At 41.3% G+C, this 23,352-nt stretch overlaps 2 protein-coding genes across 2 annotated transcripts in view; one reads left to right on the top strand and one right to left on the bottom strand.

The window, feature by feature from the left end:
- The window catches only part of B3GNTL1 (UDP-GlcNAc:betaGal beta-1,3-N-acetylglucosaminyltransferase-like 1), a gene marked incomplete at its 5' end in the record, with an annotated part of 29,072 nt that extends 27,596 nt beyond the window's left edge, over window positions 1-1,476 (top strand). The window contains one exon of the mRNA XM_010017415.1: window positions 1,396-1,476. Within this exon, the coding sequence (XP_010015717.1) occupies window positions 1,396-1,476 (81 nt within the window). The remainder of the gene's footprint in view (window positions 1-1,395) is intronic.
- Window positions 1,477-1,840: 364 nt separating this feature from the next.
- LOC104407985 (tubulin-specific chaperone D-like) overlaps window positions 1,841-23,352 on the bottom strand; it is a gene marked incomplete at its 5' end in the record, with an annotated part of 70,021 nt that continues 48,509 nt past the window's right edge. Inside the window, 7 exons of the mRNA XM_010017414.1 lie at window positions 1,841-2,044; window positions 5,747-5,831; window positions 8,433-8,542; window positions 10,249-10,336; window positions 11,172-11,261; window positions 16,273-16,350; window positions 17,272-17,393. Coding sequence (XP_010015716.1) covers window positions 1,841-2,044; window positions 5,747-5,831; window positions 8,433-8,542; window positions 10,249-10,336; window positions 11,172-11,261; window positions 16,273-16,350; window positions 17,272-17,393 — 777 coding nt within the window. The remainder of the gene's footprint in view (window positions 2,045-5,746; window positions 5,832-8,432; window positions 8,543-10,248; window positions 10,337-11,171; window positions 11,262-16,272; window positions 16,351-17,271; window positions 17,394-23,352) is intronic.

Genomic DNA, 23,352 nt, shown 5'->3' with positions numbered 1-23,352 from the left:
CAAGGAAATTGAATGGCTTTTTAATCAACTTGATTGTGCAGAGTATTTCAGGGATTTAGAACAACAGTACTAAGTATAGACATATTAAGAATAATAAAAAGTACAGCTTCTGTAAAGGAACTTGGATTTGTTTTACTTTCTTGCCCAACATTATATACACAAACGGGTAGACAGAGTTGCCACGTGGCCTCATTTATTCCTCATATTTTGCAGCCCTATGTATCACAAAGGCTTTGGTTTCTAAATCAGACCTGAAAAACTGTTTGGTTTTGCCTTGCCAATTCCAAAGCCTCTTCTGTGCCCGAATGTGGTAACTTTCTTACTTCAGCTGCTTTAATTGACCTATTAACATAACTGGAAGATGATAACCAGCAATTATTTTGCTGTTACATTTAAAAGAGCAAAGCACAGTATATGGGGTAACACAGAAGTTTTAAGGCAAAATAGCAAATACATTTTAGTTGCAAACATTAGTAAAAAGTCTGACAGTAACTAAACCTGTATCTCGATATAAACACCACCATCCCAGCACTGTGCTGGATCTGTGCAAAGACTGATCAACCAAATCTCATCTCATCTGGTACAGTCTCCTTTTAACTGAGCACTCCCAACTTTACGATCAACTCTGAAATCATAACTGAATTCTACAGCCAGACAGAAAGTACCTTAGGGCATTATCATGTACTGTTGGTTGATAAACTCTTGGATAAGCTTAGTAATATTACAACTAATTTAACTCTTCATACTATGTAAAATGGTGGGTGGAAGTCCCTAGACAAAACATCTGTGCAACCTGTTATAAAGCACATTTAATTTGCGAAGCCCTCACAATGAGACTGTAACACAACATCTTGTCTGAAAACTCTGGTCCATGACTTCAACAGACATGCTCAGAAACCCTGCACTTGCTGTGTTTTCTCTATGCCATCACTGCCTTGCACGATTGCTCATGGAGCAAACGCACCCAGCTCCTCGTCAGGTAATGTAACTAGCAAAATACCTTTCACTATGCAAAGTATTTTGGGTTTCTTTCATCAGACAAGCTAATCCTTGTTCAGAATCTACAAAACCACTGTATTGTCAAACTCACTCCCTTGGTCCATTCTTTTAAGATGCATTAGGAACCAAAATGTGCAAAACCCGGTATCACCCTCATGTTCCACACTGCAGTGTGAGAATGAGTTGTCAGACACCCCCCAAAATACTAATGTGAACTTCTAAGTTTTCAACATACATTTAATTTTTCAATGGAAACATTTCTGAGCCTGGCTTTATTTATGGTTAGTTCTGCAAATAGGACTTTCTTCTGTGGTTATAGACCAGAATTACCCAAACCTGTTACAACCTGAAATGCGTTTGTCTGGTTGCTCTCATTCTGTTTTTCTTCCCTCCCAGGATTTGACAGGTGGAGCATTTGAAACAAACCTGAACATGCTGAACTTGAAGGAAGGGGTGGATTATTATCACTTTAACTAAAAACCAAGGTAAGGCCGTGGTACTGAAGCCGTGTTACCCTCTGTGTGAGTACCAAGACCCAGCGTTCAGAGGTTTAGAATTTAATCTTTAATCTGAGGTTTAGAAGTTAATCTTTGTGCTGAGCAACCCCTTTCTAAGGGAGGTCCTAGTTACACCATGGATAATGCTATTTGCTCATCTTACTATAGCACATCCCTTGTTTACCAAGCTCAGTTTGATCGTTAAATTGTGTTTCTAATTTAAAAGAACCATCAAATACAGGCCATAAGATTACAAGGAGACTGTTACCATAGGGAACCCTTAGAAATGCACCAAGCAAAGCCTGTAACCACTGGAAGTGTTAAAGAGAGGGTTCTGTCAAACATCACTCTGCCATTCCCTGCCCCTGGACGCAGCAGACGGTGCTGGCTGAGGTGAAGCCCTGCACAGGGCCAGGCTGTGACTGGAGCGGGGCAACCTCCAACTGGGACTGTGTGAAAGTAGTTGTGTCTGTACCAGCATCTGGCAGCCAGATGCCTGTTTGCATGGACAGATGCTCATCATTTTCACTGGACCCTCCTGGGTTTTTCTGAATAAGCAGGTATTGCCAACACAACTCATGCTTTTTCTTGCAGCAGGGACCTATAGCAATAACTCTGCAAATCTAAGATCTTGTAAGAATGTTCTAGAATCTTCCATTTTCATGACAAGGCAACAATGCTGGGGCTGTGGGTTCAGGAGCATTCCTCCTGCAGTAATGCCTGTAGGCAGCCGCTGCATCATGCACAGCCACATGAATTAGTACTGATTGTGCAACAGGCTGTGAGTGGCTCTGTGATCTACACTGAATTTCATCTGCCAGACAGGTTGCAAGTATACTTAGGAAGTATGGAGTAATATAATTTATAATTATCTTCTTCAAAAGGATCTTGGAGACAGGCAGGGTGTAGTTTTGGAAGTGAACACCTGCAGGAGAAGACTGCTGCAGTCTGTAGCAGGTATATCACAGAGAAACTGGCCTGGGTTTAAGTCCTCTGCCTGAATTTTTCCTTCCTTTTAAATTTTCCTAGATATGTGTATATATACACACATACACAGAGCCACTGTTCTACCTGAAGCACTGGGATAGTGAGATTTAATTCAAACCACTAAATAACATGGTGTCATTAGAGTATCATGTTGCCTGTGCATTTGTCCTCAGCACATTAATCTTGCTAAAGATCATAAATGTTACAGCGATTTCATTTTATGGTCAGTAAGAAATGGTCTAAATTTCTAGTGGTTGCTTGAAGTACTGACTCACCTCTGTTCTTCAGGGGATTAAAGCTTCAGTCCCTAAAGCTAGTTTACCACAAAACCCTTTTACTTTGAATTACTTATATAAGAGCTACTAAGAGAGGTTTTGACTTGAGCTGAAGTGAAACTGGGATTTTTTTGTTTGACTATGACAGAAGTATGACAGATTTAGCCACAGAGATACTTTATGTTCAGGAAGATTTCATTATCACTAAGCACTGCCATACTTACCTCTGAAAAACAGTTCTTTTCAGAGACTAATGCAGCAAGGCAGGTTTAATACTAAACGTGTGTACAGCAAGCGCAGCCTGAATAGCTCCATTCAGAGTTGTAGAAGTACAAATCATTGACATTGAAAGAAATAACCTAGGTCAATTGTGACAGAAGTATGAAGAGAAACTGCCATCTTGTGGCTACAGGTAATGGCTTTAAAAACTGAAACCATATTGACTGGTTGCCTGCCCGTGGCAGAGCTGCACAATGCTGTAAGACATGACCTCTGCCTCTTCTATTGTTCAACAGTGCGCTGCGCAGCTCCTGCCGGGAGCCCTTCTGTCAGGATGCTGCAGCATGAATTCATCCATCCTAATGGGCACCTGAACCAGGAGCTTCAGGTGACAGACCAGCAGCCAGGGCCTGCAGCTTCATCATGCCGAGCTCTACAAGAGAGAAGAAACATGTGGAGTAGGCATGTATCACTGGTTTAGCAGTACCTCAATCATGTAATGTAGGAGAATGTAAAAAAGGAGAAGAAAACAAAGCTGTAATAGTGACAGTCCTTTTTAACACCATGATTTTTAACTTTCCTCTAGCAGATTTTATTTCTACAAGTTTTGAAGGCATTTTAAGAGCTGATTTCAGCTGAAATTAACTCTGGCCACCTTTTCATGCTGTTACGCTGTTTCTCCCCTCTTCTCAGGATATGGGAGCTGTGGAAGAGCAATGTGTTGTGCGCTCTTGTGTGAGCAGAGCCCAGGATCATCTGGCCAGCTGTGAAAAGGCCTTCACCTGCACTGTCACTTTCAGAGTGAACTTCAGCAGTTCTCAGGGCAGGTGCAGGCTTCACTCTTTTTGCTAAAAGTTATACTAATGATTCTCTTATGTTAGAAGAGGAGGAAAAGATACAGTTCCAAATGCAGCACCTAATTTCCAGATTACACATGATGCTGTTTGGAGCAGTTCCACCTCAAATACCTGTATGTATATTTGGGGATTTCTTACTGTTTTGTATATACTAGAGACAGCTTTCTCCTAACTTATCAGTCTTCTCGCAGCCTCCAATAATTTAGGAATTGGAATAAGGGGAGGTTTTGAGATCAGGGAGTTCATCTTGTAACACCTTTATTTTGAACATAATGTTCCTGGTGGATAGAAAACCCTGACTCAGCAATGCTCAGGGCAATTTTTGCTCTAAACCCAGTTCCTTGGATGGGTGAGAGGGTCACATTCTTGTTCACCAAAATGACAAAACCGTTAGTTGCACATGCTGGTAAAAACTGGAAGATGAGTAAAGAAAGTGCTCTGGGCACAGCACGGTGTCTTTGAAGTTTACTCACAGTAAGTAACCACAGTTAAGAATTCTGACCAATTTTTTAAATAGACTTTGCTGGTAAAAACTGGAAGATGAGTAAAGAAAGTGCTCTGGGCACAGCACGGTGTCTTTGAAGTTTACTCACAGTAAGTAACCACAGTTAAGAATTCTGACCAATTTTTTAAATAGACTTTTAAGTGTGTGTATATATATATATATATATATATGTTTATATCAATGATAACTCAAAACATAGGATCTATGTACATTAGAAAGTATCTTCAGTGTAAAGGATTATCAGAATATTACACAGGAGGAACTGGCTGACCTCAAAGACTTACATCATGTAACAGTCACATAGAGCCAGTTCAACAAGCACTGTAAAAACATCACCAGCTAAGATCTCCGTTGGATGCTATGCACGAGAAAGGACTTGGTGGCTTTCAGCCACAGATGGTGCAGCTGTGAAAAAGGCTAATGCTAAAAATGCAATTCTGAAGTGGAACTGTGCAGGGCAAGAGAATAATGGTTTGTGTAATTCTAGTCATGAAAATAAACCTCTAATGGTGTTCAGGTAGAAAATGAGGGAAATGAAGATCCACCCTCTCAGGAAAAAAAATTTCACAGGGGATGTTTCTGAACTCTAAAATAATTACAAAGGACAAAGCATTCTAGAGCTATGAAAGCACAAGGAAAATTACAAAGGCCAAGAATAAATGGATATACCACTATTTTTAAGCTTAATCTGTTCACAGCATAGATCATATGCTGTGAATACCTTTGATAGTAGGGAAGTAGCCCTAAGTCATCGAGCATTTTCACCTTGTCTTGTATTACTCAAAGTAAAAATAACTTTTCTTTGTAAATGGTCATGTTAACACATGTTCTCTAAAGCAGTAATAATTCAGCCTCCTCACCTTTGGACAGGGAGGAGAGGAACCCCTGACCGAGCAGACAATCCTGCACTTCTGAAACATGGAGCAGATGGGCAATCCCAAACAATCTGCATGAAACGGGACCTACATGGGGACATGGTGTCTGTTTTCTGTGAATGTATTAATGGTTAAATTCTATTCTTCCTCTTAGAACTCTGTGCTTTCCATCTCACGTTATGATTTTGCTGTTGAACTGGATGGGGAGGGTTTTACTTTCTTCTTTCCTGAGAAATGCCAGGCAGGCAGTGTTTGAAAGATCTGAACTGCATTTTCATTCTAGGTTTTGTCTGAGTAAGATATCATGCTGCAAGCCTGGAATGTTTTCAGGAAGCAAGACTGGAAGGACTCTGTAGAGCAATTCTCTGAATTGTGTAGTCAGGTGTGAGGAAGTTCCTCCTGGTGCGCATGGACGTATTCATGAACCAGTGAAGAGCCACAGCTGCTGCACACAAGTACTCAGCAGATGTGGTGGAGCAGCTGATCATCACTGTTTCTCTAAACCCCTTCTGGAGCCTGTTGCTTTTCTTACCTTGGACACCAGCTGTGGTTTGGGCACGTTCATGAGATCACAGAGGCAGTTGCGCTTCTCTCTCACAACAGGCAGTTCAGCTTCCCTGTGTGAGGAAGTATTGTCCAGTTAATTGATGAATAAAGCCTGGAAGTTGGCTCCGTACATACAGCTATCCATGCTGTCACTCTGTACTATGTGTGCAGCTAGTCTTTCATGTACATCTGTAGAAGATTCGTTGTGTCACAGTCTGAGAATAACATTTTTGTACCATCTTAGGGCAGATAACCCCTAAGTACACAGAAATCTTCCACAAGTGACCAGTTGCTAGTAAAATGTCCAAGACTATTATTTTGGGGTTTTGTATTCCAAAATATAACACTTATTCATAACAACCCTTCTGACTAAAAGTTCAGTCATTTCTTCTCTACAGTTACAGCTCCTTTTTGTTTAAGGCTTTGCATCAAGAATTAAAATAAATGTCACTGATGTGGAGAACATTCGACATTCTCCTGAAATAGAAAATCCAGACCTAGAACTTGTCTTTTACAAGGTTTCTGCAATAGCATGATGTCCATGAGAGAATTTCCTCAAGAACTGTCAGTTACAAAAAGCTCCCAAATGCCAAAAATCCATGCAGACAACATTCTTTTCCATGCTGTAAAAATCTACCACTCCGGAATGCTGTGAGACTGCTCCCATTACTCACCATTTCAGTAGATTTGTTTTGGTTTTCTTAAGTAACAACTGTAAATGAACTACTAAAAATTTAACTCTTAGCACATAAACAGAGTCCAAAACTACAGAGAAAATGCTTAAAGGGCCAGTTAGAAACAACTCCGGACAATTTGTCGTATTTAATACTGGAAACCTTCCTGTAGCTGAACAAACTTATTATTTATAGAGTAACTAGTTTGAATTCTACAACTGTTTGACAAACTCACTCTCTGTAGTTCCATCAAGGAAAAAAGCTGTGTAGCCAGTAATTATCTTCCCCAAATACTAAGTCTCAGTTGGCTTCCTGACGTTAATGCTTATGGCAATTCAGAAGTTACTGGTTGTTCTAGCACAAGAGCATTCAAGAGTAACAAGCAGCCTCTTTGACACTCAGCAAAGGCTTCAAATGTCTCCTTTGTAAACAGTTAAATCTACGAGAGAAATCTATTAAGTTTGAAGTGAACGAGCTCTTCATCTTTAATCTTGGTGCAGTGGATGTACTGCCAGGGGGAGCTTAGAGCCAGCCCTGAACTAAGACAGCACAAACCAGGCAGCCCCATCACACTAATTATTTTGCTGAACTATTTTGTAGGAAGTATTTTGCTTTCTTGTAGTAACCCATTTGGAGCTGTCCTACCACTGGTGCTTCTGTAGCTGGTTGGTCTAAGTGTGGTACTGTGAACACCTCTGTGTGACAGCAATAATCTGCTGCTCCTCAGTTGTTTCTGTGAACAGTTTCTTTATGTAACTTCCGAGCAAGCCCGCTCTTCAACTCAGGTTTCCTAAGGGAGCGCTGCTTCACACTAAACATGATACTGAACACCAGTATGTAGTTACACAACTAATTTTAACAACAGGCAGACCTGTTAATAACCAATTCTTCAAACCTGAGACCGTTACTCTGATTTCTGTACTGGAAAATTCAGGAAAAAGAGCAGCAGCCACCCCTGACAATGACAAACTTTGTTTTCTTTTCCCAAATATAACGATACTTAAGCTCAAACACAAAAACTAGAAAGTAAATAAAATTTAAATGGTGTAACCCACAAGCTTGAGGTAGCTTTGTTCTCTCAACATGTCTTGGTTCATTGTATTTCCGTGAAATGTCAATGAAGACAAAACCCCACTTAAAATAATGACTAAATAAATAATACATACTTTTTTTAATATCTGTCTATTCTCATGTATTGACTGCTCCTTGAGGCAGGCTGTTGGGCCACTGCAGCCATGACCCAGGAGAGTCATCTGGAACAAGGAAACATACTTAACATGGCAGCAAAACTATTAAACTGATTTAAGCTTTGGTGAATCCTACTTGGGAGGAACGGGGCCCCGCTCCCCTGCCCTTGGAGGAAGGTAGCAGGAGGTAAATGAGTGAATTATGCTCTACAGAAGTGGTTGTTTAATTCATGTGATCATATGCTTGGGAAACATCTAAACTGTTCCAATTCAAAGTATTTGCTTGAATACAACGTTTGTAGTGTTTTGAGTAATGACATTTCATGGGAGATTTGAGCTGTTCTGCTAATTCTGTTGTTCTGCAGCTTGCAGAGATCCTTCCTTTCCCCAAATCCTGCCAGTGCTCATCATGCCAAGAAACTGTCCGTGCAGTTGATGTTTGACTGTGTGCACAGCCCAGTCTCTGTTTCATGGAGAACATCCAAGATTTCCTCCCTTTTTATGTTGTTAAAAAAATATGGGTGTTTTACTTTATCTAGTAGTGAATTTATACATACCACAATGGTATGTGGTATATACATAACACACACATATATAATATATATATATGTGTACACACAATGGTACAGTGGGACAATATACCACACAGTTCCCTAGAACAGAAGAATCCTTTTCAGCATTGGCTTTTTTTGGCCTAAAAGCAATAAAAGCTTAAAACCAGGTATCATTTCTTTCAGGTTTCAAAGGCATCCACTTTTTTTAACCTCGTAGTACAAAAGTCTTATCACTATCTGGCAACAAATGCACTTACCAGTTGGTATCACTGAGTATGGTCAGAACCAGCTCCACGATGGCAGGATCCACCACATCACTGTAGGTTATCAGCATCTCGTACACTTGGCTGGCTGTTGTTTTCCGTATCTACGGGAAGAGGCAGAGGCAGGTCACTGAAGGCTGCACAACCCTGTATAGCAGAGCCCAGGTGGCTCCTCACAGGGACAACACTTTATGGTGGGCACTTGGTCACACTCAGAACTAGTCTGTCCATTCCTGCCTCTGACAAGGATCCGCTGCAGGAAATTCATGCTACTAAATAGTGTATTTTCACTCCCCTTTTGAAGTATTTCAGATTAAGGTTACAGATTTGTCCCTCACATGGAATGAATCCAAATATTTGAGACGGACCCATCCCTGGAAGCCAGACTGGATGGGGCTCGCTCTTAGCAACCTGAGCTTGTTAAAAGGGTCCCTGCTCACTGCAGAGGGGTTTGACGAGATGAGTTTTAAACTCATTCTACGAACTGGACCATTTGTTTGCTTGAGGCAAAGTCTGACTCTGACTTGGGTTGCTGTGGGCTCACAAAACAGACTTCCCAGTCTGGAGACTGTAAGAATCAGCAAAACTTGTTTAAAAACTGCTGGGAGATGGATGATGAGTTGACATGAACATTTTACACTCTGGGTTCTGGAAGCAGTTAATATTCCAGCTAGGCTGGTTCTGAAGTACCCTGTGTGGAAAGATGATACTAAATGGAAGACAGCAAAAGTGCAGCAAAACCAAATTCTGTTCGTTTTTTCCAAGAAAGCCTGATGCTAAGCAAAGGAAAGCAAAGAAATAAGGTTTAGTAACTCCAGGCTTATTTCTGGAGTAGCAGTGTCCAGATTGATCCCAATTAAATTGACCCATCTGTAAAACCAAAACATATTTACGGTATAAAATACCAATAAAACATTAAATGGAAATGATCTCTTCAGTTCTTACATTGCGCCCTTCCTGTAGCCAGTACACACAACATGGGAACAGCTGCAGTAAGAATCTGCAGTACCAACCTTTGCTGAGCACCACGTGATTTTAACCTTAAAAAGTCACTGGCAAAAGTAATCAGTGTTAGAATAAACAGTGCTGGTTTGCATTGGCCAGACACCAGGCTCTTCAGGGTGTTCTCCAACCGCTTCGGGACCTCATGGGTTGCCGTTACCTCCAACAGCCTTTGTTTCTCCTACAGCACTTGACCGTGGATGCAGCTCAGTGGCTGCCCGTAACAGAGGAGCAAGTCCTACCTACTTACAGGAACATCCACCAACGTCCCCAGGTGAAACCCTGGCACAGAACACCAGGGACATATGGAACTGTTGGATGTGGTTGGCACCACAGCAGCTGCAAGTCGGGGCTCCTGGGTTTTATATGGTGAAAACCACCACAAACAGAACAAATACGTTTTTCTTGAACCAGAACTACTCTCCTGTGTCGCTGCTATCAGAAATGTCACAAAGCTAACAGTAATGTATCTGACTAGAACCTTCAAGCTCTAAATGGGGAACAGACCTTCACTGTGCTGGGTGCTGCATATAAGAAACAAATGACTGACTTACTTAGGCATCTAAATTGCTTCTGATTTTCCACAGAGATGGAAAAGCAGGATGTATATGGAGCAGCCAGACAGGCTGCAAATATCCAGTAGCCTGTGTCAGGTGGCAGCACTGCAGATAACAGACTCTTGAGAAATAAAACTTGTTATATACATTAATATCTATTACAAAGAATGCTGCTTTAATGCAGGTTATTTTTTATGTGTGAAGTATTTTAAATAATACATTTGACAATATGCAGTGTCTTCAGTACTTACTACAGGAAATGGATGGCAAAGGAGAAGAAACAACTGAAAGAAAACTTTCTCTCTCATGTCTCCTTGAAACTGAATCAGGCCACAAAACCTAGAAAACATAAGGAGAAAACCCAGATCTTGAGTTAGAACTGGAAAAGTACATTTTGCAGATGAGAATGAAGATGTGTATGTGAGAAAAGGGAGGGGACGCTCTGCAGGGCCCAGGAAATCTCAGTTCCAAGTGCTGTGGGAAAGCAAACACTGAGGTACGTGTGCTGAGCTCCTGGAGGGTTCCTGAGGTGCCACTCGCTGTGCCAAGTGCAAACATGGTTTGACTCCTGATGGGCAGCACTGAGGGTGCGCTGGGACCCACACGTGAACCCGAGTCACGTCGACACCGAAGCACAGGGCAGGCTTTGCCTGTGCAACCGCTGCCAGATGCTGTCCCACCTGGAGAAGCCTGCCAGTGAACCCTGGTGTTGCCTCCTCTGCTGCCTGGACCGAGGGCTTTCACCCTGGAGGTAGATGTTGTGTTTAACCCCCGTTTCTTAACAAACTCCCTTAACTACCCCAGCAAACCCAGGACACCCGACAGTAATTTTGCAGATGTTTTCAGCTCTTTCTGGTGCACAGACAAGATCTAATCAATTCGGTGTATTCTGCACTGGCACCCAGTCAAGCTCTGTACAAACAAAAAGCACACAGTTCACTGCAGCTTTAAGAATACCAGCAACATTTTTAAAGTAGTTAAATTCTATCACTTCATATGTTTTCACCCCAACCATCTACAAGTCCATGAAGCTCTCACAACCTTCTATTATGTCTATTTGTGAGTATTTTTAATTCAAATTTCACATGAAATAGACCCAGCTCTTCTATCTGTAATTTAAATTTTCTTCACTTCTTACAAGCAGAGCAAAGACTACTTGAGTTCATCAACTCACACTCCTATGCTCGAGCGAAGCTTCCGGATGTCTTTGGATTTCTTGATCTCTTCTTTACAAAGGGTAAATAACTTCACTGGAAAGGGATGGCTGAAAATGGGAAAGAAAAAGAGATGAACAATCATCAGTTCCAGTAGGATTTCAAACAATAAAGGTGCCAAATTAACATTCAAAGGCGAGTAAAGACAGTGCAGAGCAGGAAGTGCTTCTTCCACAACAGCACAGTATCAGGTTGGCCTTTAGTAGAGCCACAGGCAAGTTTGGCTACCACCTCACTGGGTGTTTCTGTTTTTCAACAGGGAAGGTAAGAAATTAGCATTACTTATTGCCATTATTCCATTGCTACTACCTGTGTGCTGAGGACTGAACTCCATTTACCCAAACCGACCCAGTGGATCCATGGTAACTGGCTAGCCATGACTTGTGTTTGCAACAGAGCATGGTATGACCAGAAATACCACGTCAGGAATTAAAATACATAGCCAAATAGAAGTTATTTAGTCTGTGTGTCACTGTGGTGCGTTGGTCGTTCCCTAAGGGCTTCCACTAAACTCTATCTAAAAGGGGATAAATGTTGTTCTTAAACACTTGACCATTTCACAGCCCAAATTCCTTCAGTGATTCCAGACAACGCAATTAAACACAGGGCTTACACCCCTGTTACGTACCCGAGCCACGAAGCCATCTTTAAATATATTGAGCAAATTCTTTTCTCTTTCCACACAGCCTGGGAAAGGTGATTCCCACAGCTTTTTCCCAGACGCTCGTACAAACACAAGCATTGTTAGTATATTCCAAGGAGCTATTAAAGCCAAGTAAAGAGGGAATATTGCTTTTATTTCAGTTCAAATGATTTAATCTTTTACTCGCTACACTCCAAGCTGAAGTGCCACAGATGCAAAAGAAACTATTTCATATTTGTCTTTTAGGCTGCGTATTTTGGAAACCTCACTTATTGTGTATGGAAAGCAGAAAGAAAAATAGCAACATTCATTTTCTGCTACTGTGATTCAAAGCTGTGGAGAAAAACTACTCCAAAAAGCCATGCAGCATAATCTGTTGGAAAAAAGGAACATTTAAAACAAGATGTTTATAGGAGTGACAAGATGTTTTGTGAAGTTAATGCGCCTTTTTATATATGGTTTTCCAGACAAGAGTTAGTGGGGTTTAATTACTTGAAACAAAACCCAAAATACTGGCCAAGTTTGACTTGGTTAAAAATGCCTGAGCAACAAACCATGGACCCATTAAGCTAAAGGATGCTGTCTACAGCCATAAATATTGTCCAGAAACCCCACTGAAAAAGTATATTAAATTGCCACAGTTTCAGTGTTGATACTAGGGCTTCATAAGAAATGATCAGAGCCAAGAGTGGCTTTGGGGAGCAACGACTCTGCGGAGGCTGACTTAAAACGCCTCTGTTGGAGGCTGGAAGAGCAGGTTTCTCGCCATCCACTGCCCATGGTTCTGTGGAGCACGACAAGACAAGCACAGGGAGCATGCTCAGAGGAGATGTGTGATGAGAATGACGGGCATCTGCATGAATGAGTCTGTGTGTGTGTGCCCACACCTTGTCTGTGTGCACGAGGGAAGCGCGTACCTGCTCGCCTCGGACCAGGAGAATGAATGTGCTTTCTTACCTTGGTGAAATTTCTCCTCCTCCCACCCCCAATTACACAAAGACCTTGTGTAGACAACTAATTACAATACCTGCAACACATGCCTGGCTTTCAGCACAGAACAACAGCAATGTCATGAATTAGGTGAGATTTAAACTGGTTGAACAACATCACTGGAACATCAGTGGGAAGAACAGCAACAAAGAGACCAATTGCAACAAAAGCATCTGGAATAAATTTAATACATATAACCTTATGTGCAGCATTTTGTGTTTAAAACAGATGCACTTTCTGTCATTTGCCAGTTTCACATTTGTAATAACTAAACCTAACCTATGTGTGATCTCAGATGACTCAAATAGCTTGGCCTCTTGAAAGGAAATTGAGAAAATTCCTTCTCCTGTGTGGGCACAGCGCCAGCAGGAACAGAGTCAGCATCTGGGGAGAAGGGATCAGCCTAAAGCCTTTACATGATATAAACTGGGCGCACGCGGGGCTGCAGCAAGGTGAGGGCTTTTTCCTCCTGAAGGTGAACGGCCGCTCGGCTGACACCACCCGCGGTGGCCGGGAAACCCAACAGCCTCTGCCAGGCTCTGCTGTGTGGTGTGTAACTTAACAGCAGCAGAACTGCTTTAAAAAAGTACATATTCAGTAAAGAGAGACATCATAGAAGCCCAGACGGGTTTGGGTTGGGAGGGACCTTAAAGCTCATCCAGTCCCAACCCCCTGCCACGGGCAGGGACACCTTCCACTAGAGCAGGTTGCTCCAAGCCCCTGTGTCCAACCTGGCCTTGAACACTGCCAGGGATGGGGCAGCCACAGCTGCTCTGGGCACCCTGTGCCAGCGCCTCAGCACCCTCACAGGGAATACATACAATGCATAATCCATAGTAGTACATAGAAATCATTAGTCAAAGCTCAGTGGGGACACAGACCATCCTGAAACGTTGACCACCAGAAAAAGGTGACACACGCACAGTGCACAGATGCTTTTGCTGAACATTTAAGATACATACACAGAAGAATCAGACTCAATGTTTTTACTTATTACTCCAGAAAGCATTAGATCCTGAAATGCCATTCAAAGGTTATTCTGTTCACCTGGTGCTCTGTGTTACACTAATTTTACTGTACTTCCTCAGGACCTACCGATCTCCCTACAGCCACAGGAGCTGTAACCAGAAAATAATCATCCAGTGCCAGTTTTGCACGGAGCTTCAGTTCTCTAATCAATTCACACTCCCTATGTAATTATGAATATGGCTCTGAATATTCACCATGTACACTGAGGTGAAATGGGGAGGGTTTGGGTCCTGCCACCACAGAGAAGAAATCCCATTTCGGCTGAGTTCTACGGCCCTGTTTGGGCAGGAGGGCACAGAGCAGGGAAGACACGGGAGGTGAGTGATGCTGCAGTTTCACAGCCACTTTGTGCCAGAATACACCTGCCCTGCTGCCAAGAGAAACGGTTTCCCTCCCTTCCCTCCCACTGCTTCCCTCCTTATTCTGGCACACTTTGTGAGCACACAGCAGAACAGATCGAGGAACCACCTCAAGCTGAGTTTTACAGGGTATTTTTAACTGGAACAGTTCTCTAATGCCATTCATCACGTAGCAATACAAACCATTCCTGCCAGTTCACGGAAGGGGGAGATTCCCATGCTGGACACGCAGGTTTAAGCCAACTTAAGATGAGTAGGAAGTAACAGCCTGCAAAATGGCAGGAGGAGCTTAGCTTTCCACACTGCAGACTCAAACTAAGCCAAGCACAACAAAGAGAAGCTGCTTCTGAGAGACTTTTGATTACCCCAGTGATACTGAAGTTGATTCATTTCAAACCCCACAGGACAGGTATTTACCCTGCACTTTGCTTCCCTGCTGGCAGGTTCATCAGAAACCTGGCAGAGAAATGACCTACACACAACACATAAATCTCACTTCAAACATGAGCACTCAAATTATGACAACTGAGGAGAAACACCCAGTGGTTCACTCGCCCTCCTGCACTAAGATCACAAGACACCAGCCCTGCAGAGAGCTCCACCAGCGCTGAAATCCACCTACAAAACCGTGCCAGAGATGTCAAGCTGCATATTCTGAACTTTATGAGCTGTGAGGTGGAAGAGGCAGGAAAATGCCCCGCAGGTCACATCTCTGCAGGGCAGGAGTGACACCAAGTGGCAATCTGCTTTAACTGGAGCAGTGAGCTCTGAACGAGTGTCAAACTAATTCAGCCAACAGCTATTAATCATAGAATCACAGAACGGTTTGAGGTGGAAGGGACCTTTAAAGCTCTTCTAGTTCCATCCCCCTACAATGAGCAGGGACACCTTCCACTGGACCAGGTTGCTCCGATCCTGCTTAAATTAAGAGGCTTAAATTAAGAGTCCTGCTCTGGACTGCTAAAGTTTTATTAGGAAGAAAGGTTCAGGATAGTGCACACTGTCCCTTGCTGAAACTCCACTCAGCCCACTGTAGTAAAAAACGAGGGAAGGCAATGAAATGGCAACAAACACCTCAAGGAATGCTTATGTTTCATACCCAGGTTCTCCAAAAGGTTTTTCATTTGTTATATGACAAGAAGTTTATAGCAGAGTAGAACAGGAAAGTTGCCCACCAGCAGTAAGGCTGCTTTCTGAAAACAGCCCTTCACCTCATCCCTCTTATCACTATTTTCTGTAAGGCACACGTTATAGAAAAGCATGGTGGCCTTTTCATCAAAAATATGCTTGGATCACCTTCAAAATCTTTCCCTCCTCTTCTCTCCCCCTAGATTTTATTTCAGGCCTTTTCCATAAAGCTTTACAACGGCACCACAGGACTGAGTCCGAGTCTCACTGACACAGCAAACACACTGATGCTACCACACGCTCTCTGTCCAGTGCCCCATGATGTGGGAGACAGACTCTTCAGGGATTTCCACCCATAATCTATCATTCTCCCCTCAGGGAAGGCTGGAGCCTGTGTGGAAGTCCCAGATCACCAGCATGATCACCAAACTGAACAAGTACTATTCGTTCTATCTGTGAGTATCTGACTTAATTTTAAACTCTCACTCAAGAAGGGACTGAAAAATTTGATTTAAAAAAGATTATCTAAATACACGCTTCAAAACAAGAGCAGACTCAATTAAAACTTTTAGATTCATAAGGCTTTTCAGATCTATTTGCTGTGAGCAATTCTTGAATCACCAGATTCCAAAAGCAGTACAAGTGCTTGTAGGATTTACATTGTACAATTCTGCAAATACCAGTAGATGTGCCCAGATGCTGCCTGAGAGAGTTTGTGGAATATATCTTAACATTACTGAAATTAAAATCATTCTCCTCTGAAACATCTGCAAGAAATTAAATCAGCATATCCATATACACTCATCCCTGGAGTCCTATGGACCCACACCTATAGCAATTCAGCAGCACTGTAACATTTAAGAGGCCTGTTGCATGGTGGAAAATAAACAGAAAAGACTTTCAGCAACTTACTTCTCTTGCATGGTAAAGGTGTCAAAACAGCCATTTGCCAGCATTTGGTCCAGCATTGTCAGGAGAGGTACAGACACCCTGATGAAAGAAAATCATTTAACAATGTAAATACACTTCCTGGCATACATATATACACGATTTTAATGAGAAGCAAAGAAAAAAACTTCCTGTCTACCTACACACATTTAAATTAGAACCCTGATTTACACAGAAGAGGGTTGCTCGGGGAGTTCTGTGTTGGCTAAACCATCCTCCCTGGCTGAGAAGGGGACATTCCGTTAGAGCCAGAAGGAAAACACCTGATTACAACATGCCTGGTTTCAACTTGCAGGGTCCTGAAAACACAATTCACACTAGTAGAAAATACTCATTTATTTTCTAGGATATAAACAACATATTCCACAAAACATATCAGCAGCTACAGCAGGTAATTACCAAATGAACCGACACACAATGTGTCAGCTGGATTAACTGTGGTCATGTTTTCTGTATCAACAAATGAGAAAAGCAGCAGAATAAATCTGAAAACCCTGTTAATAACTGTGTGGGTTTTTTCCCAGTAGGGAACAGTTTGTATTTTGCACATGTCAGGTAAGTGAGGCTTACAGAAATTAGTCTCATTCTGCTGAGTAAGTCACCTTTCAAGAAAAATCTTCACAAGAAAATGTACTTCAAGTATTTGTGAAAGAACTCTACCTAAAGGAAATGCAGACTGGACTACACTGAAAAGTGTGCAGCAATACATAACCCCACTATTACATTATATAAAACCTGGTGTTTATCACATTACGCATGATAATGGGATAGTAAATGCAAAGTATTCTACACCACTCCTTTGCTACAGGTTTTACCAAAGGTACCACTGTACCAAACAGATGTAGTAAAGCACATGCAACAAGGCTCAGGCATGCTTCATCTAGGCACAGTAAAAAAGCTGTGCCATACATCTAATTTCAAACTGTCCTGCTGTTAGAAATGGAAGCACGAGAAAACCATTACCGGTCATTGTGCAGGTTGTCCTCGAAGACCTTCAGAAGCGTGCCACAAAAACTCTCCAAAGTGCTGGAATCATTCTGGATTTTCTTCATGTAGTCAAAAAGGCTCTGGGCAGAGTATCTGAGCTACAAGAGAAGGAACCTCCGATGCAGGTATAGGGAACAAACCTCACTGCACAGTTATGCTTGTCCCCTCACTACCAGAGGTGTAGACCTTCACCGGAACACACACTTCCAACAGCAGCCAAGTACATAAATTCTGTAACAATACCTGACAGGAATGTGACTATTTTACTTTCATTAACCCCTTCTCAAGGATGGGTTTTCTTTCCTTTTTTAAGTCTTGCCATTGTAGGAAAAGAGACCACATTAAAAGTTTCTTATTTTCTTTCTCTCAAAATAAAACATCCCCAGATTACCCTGCTTTACCTCAATCAGTAATATTGCTATGGCTGTGAAAGTTAAAGAGTGCATAAGAAGTTGAAGAGGTAGTATTTATTAAACAACTGAAAAATGCAGACAAGCTCTTGGGCACATGGTACAGGCCACACAAACCACGAGTGAACTCAGGTTAAAAATTAAAACCAGCTCAGAAGTAAGGCCTCTTGGTTTAACTTTATAATGTTCATCAGACAGTTCAGAAAGATGGAGGGGGTTTTAGTGCCTGTGCCCAGGGCTCAGCTGGAAGCATCCCTCTGGGTCACACCAGCCTGTAAACACGGCAGGGTCCGGCCTTGGCTCAGCACCTCCCTGCAGCGATGAGCCCAGCCCCCGGAGCCGCAGTGTGGGACCTCCACGGGACCCCTCATTCCCATGGGATCTACCTATCCTGCAGGATCCATGGCCCAAGAGGCTTAGAGTACACCCTTGAGCTGCAGGACAAGGACTACAACAGGCTATGTGAACATCACTACTAATGCTAAGGTTTTCCACTTCTGAGAGAGGTGGAATTTTAGTTTCCAGGCTCATCTTTGAAAATATTAGTTGACTTCCCTGGAGGATGAGAATAAGAATTTGGGTGGATTTCTCAAAGGAAAACATTGTATCAAGGATGAACATAGTCAGATTTCTGCATTTTCCTGACCATGATGTGAAGGATTATCCATCCTTCACATCAAAGACTTGGTCAAGTCTTTCCGATAAGAAACTGGCTAACATGAAGGGGGCTGTGGAAGGGCACGTGGGGCAGATGAGTTTCGAAGCAGAAACTTCTTTCCAAGTGTTAAACAATTTTCAGTTGAGTCAAGAGGAGGCTGTAAGCCTGCTCAGTCAGTGGAGATTGTCTTTCTGAAGCTCATGCATAGCATTTTGTTAGCTCATTCAAAAGCGCAATCAATTCCCTCAGAAGACTAACTTTTACCAAGAAAAAATTAGATTGGTCTGAGAAGTGTAACAAGTGTCTGCCTGAAAACAAGAGAGAACAATCTCTATTTAAACATTTTACTTAATTTAATATCAGTAACAGTTCTGGGTGCATCAGCACAGCAGAACAAGAAACATTTTAGCCTTGAATCAAAACTCTGAAGTAGTTCCCAAAAGTTTCAGCCTACTTGTACACAACACAACACACTCTGTTGTTTTAACAACTTCTTCTATAGTGGCACATCCTGGGCAATGCAGAAGCAGAAATACTTCTTTAAAAAGGTAAAGCAATTTAAAGGAATTACTCAGTTATTCTGCATTGCAAAATGATAGCCTAATCTCAGTAAAAAATCTTTAAAACATTTGTAGAAGCCAGCTGTGCAAACCTGAAGTACTGAATTGAACCGAGCAAGGTTCTTCCAGAAGCCAAAATCAATGTTGGTACTTTTCCCTCTATGCTGAGTATAAACTGTCTCCTTACACCGAAAGGTCTTTACAGGAAACACAGTGGTAAGAAAAAAAGATTTCCTGAAAATTTAAAACCTGTTTAATTACTGTGCACTGCCCCTTAATACAATCTGTGCATTCAAGACCACTACCTTACACTAGCAGAGAGATCATCGTAAGCAGGAGAGATCAATCATAAGCAGAAGGTTACATCCGAGTCGAGTCCCAGGAACAAAGAGGTGAACCATGTATTTTTTTTCTCCTATTTCTCTTTTAAACTACCCTGCAGATCTCACACCATTTTTTGAAGAAAGCTTTAATGACTCAATCCTTTTCCTGCAGATTCAAACGACTGAAAAGGCAAGAATGGGCACGAAAGGAAAGGGCAAGCGTAGCTGCACGTAGGAGGTTCCAAAGCTGTGCAAAACCAAGACAGAGTAGCAGGCTAATCAGAAAAACTGTATAATGAAGACAGCATTTCTTCGTTAGCAAGTAATTAAACGACACAAAAGTACAGGTGTGGATAAACCATCACATAAGTGCTTGGGAGATTGAAAACTGGGATGTTTTCCAAATAGTCAGCATAGACCATACAAACTTTACTGGAAGGAACTCAAACATAGGAAGATGCCATGAGATGAACAGGTTAAATCTGCATGTCCTCCTCAGGAGAACACTTTTTTCCCCAGATAACCTGAGTACAGTATCTGAGCTATACCCTTAACTGCTCAGGAGTATTTGCAGAAAAGAGCATTTCCAAATTTCTTCCTCATCTATGCAGAACACAGAATTCACACTACATCAAATGTGTGACATTTACCTTTCCCTGGGGTTCCACAAGGACTGGGAAAGGAAATTAGGAGGTTAATGGGTTGGAACTGGGACAACGTTGGATAAGAATTTAAGAGGAGGCCTGAGAATGACCTTGTTCTTATTAAACACAGTAAAAGCAGGGTTTGCCAAGGCTTGACTCTCTCATCATTCAAGCTAATAGTAGATACTTCAGTGATAGGGAACACATGATAAGGCAAAGAGTGTTCAAAGGGACCATTCATCTGATGATAAAATTAAAGTCCTAAGGACATAACCCCAATGGTTCTCAGCCTCCCATCAGGCCAGTCTCCTCGGAGCCCAGGTATCACAACAAAACTCAGTCTTCTGCATGTAATACAACACAAATGGAAGTCAAGTGAGTAACTACTGGGAAAGCCTGGACAAAATCAGATGTACAGCTAATTGCTAAAGGCTCCAGTTTTCATAAAAGCCTTTCAGCAGAGCAGGACCTACTGACAGCATCAGAACATTCCTGTAACACGTGCAGAAGAAACCATGTTACGCTCAATAAATAACGCTGGGTTTGGATCATTTCTACTCCTGACAAATTTACAGCCCTGAAGTGGCAGTAGCCTGTTTTCCCAGTCACTTCAGAAAAAATTGCACATCATTTCAGTTTTAGCACAACTGAAACCATGTCTCTGTTGTTTTACTTGCAACGCTCCTTTTAATAAATCAAATCTTTGGAGGCCAGTAACGCTGAGACTCCAGTCAGTGATATTTTATGAGAAGTAGGAATATCATAATCTCATCTTGGAACCCTGGTACTGGCCTGGGAGAAAATCTTCAATTTTCAAACTCAGTTGGTGCTTTTTTTTTCCTTAAAAAAAAAAAAAAAAAAAAAAAAAAAAAAAAAAAAAAAAAAAAAAAAAAAAAAAGAAAAAATTTTAATTTTACAACTCTTTTGTGTGTTTTTTTTTTCTAAAAAAAAAAAAAAAAAAAAAAAAAAAAAAAAAAAAAAAGGATTTATTTAAAAATTCTGTTACATTTTAAAATGTAATTTTCATTCCCTCAGGGGTGAGGGGAAATCACAGGACATTCTGTGCTTTAACAAAGTTTAAAATGTAATGTAATGTTCAACGATAATGAAATTATATCAAAATTACATCCTGACCCTGCTGAAACTCCAGGGTTTGTGAACTGCAGAAAGAACCCCATTGTCTTGTTCTGATCTCCATATACTGAGAGGGGGTTTTATGCAGCCATAAGAAATCTGCATCACTGTGGGCTACATATATAATTAGAAGATTCTTTTACCCAGAGAGAGTGCCCTTTGAACCAAGGCGATGCAGCAGAATGCCAAACCCCAGAGGGAATGACATCTTCTGTTTTTCCAGATTACTTCAAATGCTGGAGCTGCAATTCTTTCAGCAACCATGCTGCCACCAAAGTGTTTCTGAGATACCCCACACAGCTTGTGGCAGAAAATCTCTTTAAAAAGCAGAACAAAGAACTACTCTTGCTAAATATACTGCAGAGCAATTTTAACTATGGAAAAATAGCCACTGACCACTGGATTACAATGGAGCCTTTCTCCTACTAATTCCATGAGATGACTTAAAAACAAACCGACATTTGAACTCAGATTATCTTGCAGTATCCAAGACTCTTCTAACTTCTATGCCTATGTGTGTATGCATGTATATGTTTTGTAAGTGACAGAGAGATGAGAGGAAAGATCACAAGAACACACACAGGTTGCTGCAAGAACACATAATCATTTTCCTGTATCCAAGACTTAAAAAATCCACTTCTTTCATATGGATTTAATAAAACAGATCTTAAAATTTTCTATTAATATTTTAAATCAGTCCCTGGACATTTAGCAAAGAACACCACAGACTTTGATAGAATAGCCTGGAACCCAAGTCATTATAATACACATCAATTCTAATTTATATATCACTTTTAAAATATTAACTGTAATTCACCACACATTGTATAATCCCAAGTGCAAATATCCTATACTTTGAGCCTCCCTTGCACTCCTATCTGGCTCAAAAGAGGATTAGGTCATCTTCTTTCTAAAGCCAAAGCCCCCGAGAATATCTTAACCGGAACAAGCCTTTAACGTTAAAGAAGAAGGCAGGGTCACAGAAAGTTAACATTTCAAAATCGTATTTTGGAAACAGTACAGAAGGTTTCCCTTAAATATCCTGGCAGCTGGTAACACGGGAAGGGAGCTGGGAGTAACTGAACTGTTTACACTTTTCAAAACCAAGCACAACCAGGACTTCAAAAAACAAAGGAAAAAAGAAAGATATTAAAATGTTGAGTAAGAATTTTCCTCTGACCTCGTTCGCAACCAGAACGTCTGTTTCTCCACAACCTTCCTCCCTTTTTATACTTATACGAGTAACTTTGGTTTTGGGGGAGCCTCCTATAATTAACTGCATTTGACTAAAAGCTGAATTTCATGTACAAGCCTGCCATTAAAACAATCTGTTAAGAGTTACACTGTCTATCCGATAATTACTGTCACAAACCAATAAGCATATGCTTGCAAAGGTTTAAAATAGCTGTAGCTATATAATTAGTTCCCTTTTTAGAAACATGAAAATTCTCCAAATTGTTTTAAATACAGACACCAAATTCTCAGCTACACTAAACCCAAAAGCATATGGACATCTCTTGATCACAAAGAACCCACGGCACCAGGCAAAACCCATCATTTAGGCATATTCTGGACAGTTCATGGTAAGACTGAAAAGTGGAAACCATGGGAGAGAAGCTTGAAATGATTACCTCCTTCCTTCTGTGAACCCAGCAGGAGCTGTTCTCTCTCCACAAAAAATCTGTTTCCCCAACACTTACCACTTTTCTAGCAGCTTTTTTAATGAGAGACAGTATTCTTAATTAGAAACACTCTAAAACACTGTTGGGGTGCTGATTCATGACCTCCTGTTAAAGGACCACTGTGATTTAAAGCTTTCACTGACAGTCAGAATATTCTGTTACTCATCTGTAGTGTCATATTGAACCATGTCCTTACCCCAGTAGTTGTTTTCATATATTCTTTGGCTACACCAAATAACAAAACAGTTAGAAGCCAAATGCCTTGAAACCAAGAATTCTGAAACTAGCAACACAAGCTGTAATACAAGGACAGAAGGATATAGTAAAATCATAATAAAGTCTGGAAGATTTTGGCAGTGTGGCAGACTACCAAAGCCAGTGATAGAGACAGTGTTCATGCACAGAAGAATGAAACAGAGATTGCAAAGCTCAGAGGATTCAGACATTTGAATGACATTTCTTTGTAATGTAAGTTCTGGCATCTCCCTGGTACTTTTGTAGAAAGTGTATCTGAACACACTGTTAACACATATTGACAACTGACAGTTAACACCTCACATCAGGTTACAAATGAAAACATTGAGGCACTCCCTCATTGAAAATGAGCAATCACCTTGCATTTAGCCACAACATTTAGTTGAACACT

The sequence above is a fragment of the Nestor notabilis genome, unplaced genomic scaffold (genome assembly GCF_000696875.1).
Source record: "Nestor notabilis isolate BGI_N333 unplaced genomic scaffold, ASM69687v1 scaffold11296, whole genome shotgun sequence".
NCBI classification, from domain to species: domain Eukaryota; kingdom Metazoa; phylum Chordata; class Aves; order Psittaciformes; family Psittacidae; genus Nestor; species Nestor notabilis.
The sequence above is the reverse complement of the archived record's forward strand: the minus strand, read 5'-3'. Positions and strand labels throughout refer to the sequence as shown.